This window comes from Eretmochelys imbricata, chromosome 7 (assembly GCF_965152235.1).
Source record: "Eretmochelys imbricata isolate rEreImb1 chromosome 7, rEreImb1.hap1, whole genome shotgun sequence".
Classification (NCBI taxonomy): Eukaryota; Metazoa; Chordata; order Testudines; family Cheloniidae; genus Eretmochelys; species Eretmochelys imbricata.
Window position 1 is genome coordinate 68,654,502 of NC_135578.1, and position 6,682 is coordinate 68,661,183.

The 6,682-nt window shown below is 42.7% G+C and overlaps 1 protein-coding gene across 1 annotated transcript; it reads left to right on the forward strand.

The window, feature by feature from the left end:
* Positions 1–3,011: 3,011 nt before the first annotated feature.
* On the forward strand, positions 3,012–6,429 carry LOC144268182 (mannose-binding protein-like). Its single transcript, XM_077822834.1, has 4 exons — positions 3,012–3,210; positions 3,823–3,930; positions 5,090–5,173; positions 6,056–6,429. Exons 1-4 carry the CDS (start codon positions 3,012–3,014, stop codon positions 6,427–6,429), a joined length of 765 nt encoding a protein of 254 aa, XP_077678960.1.
* The last annotated feature ends 253 nt before the right edge of the window (positions 6,430–6,682 follow it).

The window sequence follows — 6,682 nt, forward strand, 5'->3', positions numbered from 1 at the left end:
CTTTCACCCAGCTTTCCTTATAACTGGCACTGAGAAATGCCTCTTTATGTTGCATTTATTCCACTTCTGTTTTTTAAAGAGTCCTGAGCACTGCACAGAGAAGGCATATGTCTCTTTTTTTCTCAACTATTTCTTGTTGTATCTTGGACAAGTGGGGAGCATCACTTGGGACCAAATTCTGCTCTGACTCACTCTGGTATAACTCTCCTAAAGAGTCGGTCTCAAATTCTGTCACCCTTACTCATGCTAAGTAGTATTTTACTCCATGAGAAATCCCTATTGAAATCACTGGAACTACTCATGGAGTAGGGTATTACTCAACATGAGTAGGTGTGGTAGATCTATCTTTTTGCTATTTCTGTGAAAAGCAATTCCTTGCTTGTTCCCTTCTGCTGAGGAATCAGTATTTGGGCGGGAAGTCAATACAAGAAGAACAGCCATTTGTGCTTCTTACCGAAACCATCAGCAGGAGTGTTGGGGCAGAAAATCTTCAGGACTTTCCTGGGGTGCTGCAGAGGGAGTGATGGGACCATCTGGAGGGTCTGACCACCATTTTGCAATAGTTAGGCAGGCACTTCAGCTCTCTGTGTATGGGGGTGAGAGGAACAAAGGAACAGCAGAGAACCGAATAAAAGGGTACGTATGTGTGGGATGCCAGGGCAGTCAAGTTGCAAAACATCAGAGGAGTCTTAAGCACTGGCAGATGAGCAGGCAAATAGCAAAGGGAGGGAGTAGGTGAGGGAGGATTTTTGGAGGGGCAGAATCAGGGCTTTTTTGGAGTGATGAATAACTTGTTATTTTGAAATTGTCCTCACTGTTACCTTATGGACTCATCGGCTGTTATTGAAACAATGGGTTGCAATGTGTTTTTCCTTCAGTGCTCACTTTTCTTGTTTCTCTTAATTTCTCACTGTTTCCTTGTTTTGAGATGAAGGGAGGAGTGCATGGGGAAGTCGGTGAAGATTTCAGAGGAACACCTTTTGTTGGAAGATTAGCAAATTATCACGCATGAGTCGTGTCTATTCCCAACTCCAGGACAAAATGTTGCCTAATGGTTAGAGCAGGAAGAAACAAGGCTGTGATTTCCTAGATCACTTTGTTAGCTCTGGGGGTCAGTGGTCTGTTAGCTTGTGCAAGGAGCTCAGTACTCCACAAGTAGGTCCAGAAGTAGGTTCTGTTTCTAGCTCTGTGGAAGGATTGTGCATTAGTCTTTGGGAAAAGGAAATATGGGAGTCAGGCTAAGGGTTGGAAACTTTTTGTGAAGCTTAAAAAAAAAGAGCACTAATTCCAGGTCCCACTGAAGTTGATGGCAAAAGTCCCATTGCTCTGGATTCTCTTTTTCCTTACACAAGTTTTATTCTAACTAGATCTTCCCTGAATTAACAGGAGTTAATCCTGATTTTACACTGGAAGATGTGAGAGGAGAATAACTGGCTCTCAGTATTTGGCCCAACGACCTAAATGTTGAAGTAAACTGGTATTCATGGCAGTTTGCTGTTTATTTCAACTCTATGCAAAATACTTTAATTCCCACACCTGATTGCCTCAAATTAGAGACTCATTAATCAAGCTCAATTAGTGAGTGCCTTTTGCAGAGAATTCGCCACACAATGACTTCTGTTATTGTCATGGCTTTTATGTGTGTCCCCTGGAGTCACCATGCATGGAATCCAAGAGTACTTCAGGGAAGATAATGAGACAGTGACATACCTTATTTACATGCAAAACTCAATTGCTCATCAAGTATTAATTGGGAAGCAATCAGGCAGCAGCTATGTGAAAACAATGACTCAAACTCATTGTATTTTAATTTATTTTTTATTTGCATTGGGATTAGTGATGAGCAGCTATGTAGAAGAAAAGAAGGTGATCGGATGTACTTCACTCCCAATATCTGTGGAGCCATAATCACACATTCAGGCACAATAGCTGGTTGGTTTCAATTCTAGCTTTGGGTTTCAGCAGTCCCCGATTCAAATTCCATATGAGTCCTTCAGGCGAACGAAGCACCTGGTACTTCTACATTTAAAATAAGAGAGAACAAAACACTAATAAGCTCATGAACCGGCAGGAGGATGGACTGGAAGACCTATTCTAATAGGTGTTTTCCTGTTCTAACATCTACGGTCAGCTATAGACTTCATCATGTCATCTACAACAGACTTCTGACTAAACCTGGGGCCTCCCAGAGTCTTTATCTTGTGGCCAGGGTGAAAGTGAGCTGGTACGGGCCAGCATGGCATACCGGTAAGAAGCTGGTACCAGCCCATATGCAGCCCACATTAAAGCACTGCCGTGGCAGCACTTTAATGTCCCTGCCCCCCCTTCCCCCCGTCGGTGGCCCTGCTGGTAGGGTCCGTACCCGCAGGGCCGTCAATGGAGGGCGCAAAAGGGGCAGGGACGTTAAAGCGCTGCTGTGGCAAAGGACCCTGCTTAAAGTGCTGCTGCGACGGGGGGGGAGGGCGGAGGCAAATGGAGGAGCTGCCCTGGGGCCGGCAATTTAAAAGGACCCAGGGCTCCAGCCACCACTGCCGCAATCATGGCAGTGGCCGGAGTCCCCGGCCCTTTAAATCACCACTGGAGCCCCGGGTGGCACGGGCCAGGTGGCCTGGAAGGGCTGGCTAGGGGATGCTGACCCCCCCCGCCCCGCCCTCTCCACCTGAGGCCCCGCCCCTTCCGAGTTAGTTTCACCCCTGCTTGTAGCTCTTATTGGGCTTCTTTGAACAGAACTTCCAAATTTTCCCTTACCCCAATCACCGCTCACAGTATGAATCAACAAGGCCCAAATAGCTCTCAGAAATCTCCCCTCGCTACTATCCTGCCATCACTCTTTTTAAGGCACTTTTACACTGCTAACATGGTATAAAGGGGCCTTAGTGCAAATGAGAACCAGGTCCTAAGAATCTTGACCACAGAGGTGTATCTCCTACACAGAGACGAAACAACAACCTACTTACAGATGCTTATGTGATTATTCTCTTTTTATTAGTCACAGATCTACAGGCTTGACAATGCATCTCCATCAGCCTTTCAAAGCTCTAATGCTGGCCATGGCATTGATGATGGCATCAGGTGTGGATATAAATAAACATGAAGAGTACATGAATGCATGCCCAGTCATTCAATGTTGTGCTCCTGGAACCAATGGTTTACCAGGCAGAGATGGAAGAGATGGGAAAGAGGGTCCCAAAGGAGAAAAGGGAGACCAAGGTACAATGCTATAATCATTTACCGAGATTATATCTGTGACCTGTCTATCAGTCCCCTGGGCGTTATCATCCTTTGTCTTCTGCCTTCCCTGGCTCCTTCTCTGATTCTGTCTCTCTCTTAGACCTTTAAATGTTCTCTCTCTCCTCTGGCTGCTTTTAAGTATGCTCTTTTGTCCCCCATCATGAGAAAAACCATGCATCAGTTTCACTTTCCCCTCTAGCTTTGACACAAACCCTGCAGGCTGTTCCATGCAGGCAGGCCCTTGTGCCCAGTCAGAGCCTCATTAACTTCTAGGAGGCGCTCTAGAGATGTGGGGATCTGCTTGCACAGAGCAGCTTTCAGCAGCAGGGCCCATGTTTACAAAGCACTGTAATACATTTACAATGCTATTCCATGTATATGTGATTTATAAGAAGAATAGTTGATTAACAGTTATCCTCACAGAATCACAGAAGTTAGAGCTTATTTGTAGATCTCACAGCAGGTTTGTTTCCTAAAGTGATTTATCGAATGCTTTGTCCAGTCCAATTTTGAATATCCCAGTGGAGCTGGTTGGGAATTTTTCATCAACATATTTTTTTGCTAACTGATTTCTTTTTAACCAAACACTAGGAGCCGGACTGAGAGGTTTGCAGGGTTTCCCTGGAAAGGCAGGACCTCAGGGAGCAAAAGGAGATCAAGGACCACAAGGCGAGAAAGGACAAAAGGGAGAAAGTGCAAGTGAGAAGTTGACTGTCTCTTACTCAGGTATTCTGGTCAATATCTGTTGTCACGTTTTGCATGGAGAAATTTGATAGGCTCATGGAATGTCCTCTATTTTTTTGTCACTATTTGGGGGCGAAGAGGAGGGTATGCTCTCCCAAAGCTCTGGGGAGAATGAATGGTAATCGACATGGCACAACTACTGTTACTTTCACCCCTGCTTGTAGCTCTTATTGACAAACTGAAGCAATATGGAAATATTCCCTGAAACGTATTCACATGACTCACCTTTGCCTACAGAGGAAATACTAGGGGATGTGTTATTTTTATCTTCTCATCTTTTAAGATAACGGATATTTTTTTCCCTTTTGCTCCTCTTCCCATTCATATTTTCTCTTTGCTTTCCATCTTTGTGTGAAACACATTTGTTGCTCTGTAGAAACACACTTTAAAAAAAACATTCTAACTAGAAAAAAATTATCCCTAGAGATATCCCACACACTGCTGACTGATTCTGAGTAAGTGGAAGTGGTGACCATTGGCAGAGAGAAGATCCCCATCTGATTAGTGTGTGTGTACCAGTACCCAGTTTGAAATGACGTTTGAGTTCCCAGTGAAGAAAGCAAAGACGTCGTTTTTTAGAGCTGGGTGAAATTTTTCATTCAAAATTTTTTTTCAACAAAAAATGCTGATTTGGCTCAACCAAAACATTTTTTCAAATCTGTGTCAGTTTCACTCAATTATTTTGGTGGGGGAAAACAAACAAATTCTGAAAAAGTCTGAAATGTTTTGTTTTGACACTTTTTAAATGAAAATTCAGGTTTTTTAATTCAAAATTATTTTTTGATTCAAATTTTTCTTCAATTTCATTAAAAATGTTAAAAGCTCAAAATCAAAATAGCACATTTTCCACAAAATGTGGGGGGTTGTTTATCTGTTGGTTTGTTTTTTGTTCTTCTTTTTGTGGTTTAATTGCAAAATTGCCAGTGAACCAAAAAATCAGTTATCACCCACCTATAATCATGTTGTGACTATTTTGGGAGCTGGGCACCCCTGATTAGGGCACCATGCAGCCCATCCATCCCATAGCAGCTAGGCAACTGGCCAGTCCAAAGGCAATGATTGTATGGTAATTTTTAAATGATTTATTACATGACTCCCCAACTGTTTTTCTTAGCATTTGATGCTCTTCAAAGACAAGTCGCTGCTTTGGAAAAGAACATCCAGACTCTTCAAGCTGACGTTAGAAGACACCAAAATTGTGAGATATGTTTACATTATTTTATTTTTGGGGTGGAGGGAGGGGAAGGGGGAATCTTTGCAAGTAAAAGGGTGATAATAGCAGCTTAACACTGTACTGCCTTCTCCCACACACGGTTCCTAACAAATGGTTTTCAATGCTAGCCTGCCTCGACAGATAGATTCCTTCCAGTGCCAGCCATGCCAGCATCCAGTTATTACTAAGTCACACCCAGTTATTGTGCAAAGGCTTTGTTACATGAACAAATGCCCACACAGGCGATCGCCCAAGAGTCTTCTCGATGCTAATGTCTGTCTAAAAATTTCCCACCACTGCACTACAACTGGCTCAGCTCCACTGGTGGTGGCAGTGATGAGAGCTCTAATGAAGAGGGTCCTAGGCATCATTGCCACAGGGATGTCCAGGGTGAAAGGGCCCAGCTGGTTGCTTAGAGTGGGTTGTCTTCATCTGCTCTAAGTAGGCTTAGATGACACAGTAAATAAAGTATAAGTTCCTGTCTTCGCTAGCTCTTCTACCATATATGCCTGAGGTGAATTTTCCCCCATTTTAGTGCAACAGTGGGAAATGCTACTGTGTGTTCATCTCCCTTTCTCTGTAGTACAATTTTTTAACATGGTTTTTCAGTCAAAAACTTTCCATTCATATTGGTCCTGGAAATCATTCAAGAAACCAGCTCGCTGCTGTTCTGTTTCCAAATAGTTGCTGCTAGCACAGTTTCATCGGTAACGTTGGCAGAAGTCACATTATTTGTATAACTGTCGTTTGGTTACTTACAAAGTGCAATTCATGTGCCTCGTGTTTTGTGGATAAATTTTCACAGAGAAGTTAACTTCCCCCATAACACATGTACAATTTTCATTTAATGATCTCTTTGGTTTCTAGTTTTCTCTTTGCAATGGGTCAAGAGTGTTGGTAAGAAAACATTTATGTCAACGGGCAGAAAAGATTCTTTTGAAAATGGAAAATCCCTGTGCGCAAAAGCTGGAGGTGCACTCGCCTGTCCACGCAATCAGGCTGAGAACACAGCCTTGCGAGAAATACTGAAGGCTTCCGAAGAAGCATATTTAGGGATATCTGATGTGCAAACTGAAGGCAGATTTGTGTATCTGAATGGAGAACCTGTAACTTACACAAACTGGAACACAGGAGAACCAAACAATAATGGGAACGAAGACTGTGTTGCAATGTATGACAATGGAAAGTGGAATGACCTGGATTGTTCAAATTCAAAAGTATCCATTATTTGTGAATTTTAATCTTTTCCCATGATACGTTAGTTCTGTCACATTCCAAAGTCCATTTAAAGCAATGGAAATGCTCCAATTGACTTACTGGGTAGAGCTGAATAAATAATGGCTTTTTCAGTTGAGTGACCAAACTGAAAAATCTAGGCTGGGGGGAGAGTTAAATTCAAACTGACACCAATTATTTTTTAAAAATTTTCCATCTCATTGTAAAACTTGAAAAAATTTCATTTAGCATTGACCGAAATGTTTTGGTGAACTCGCA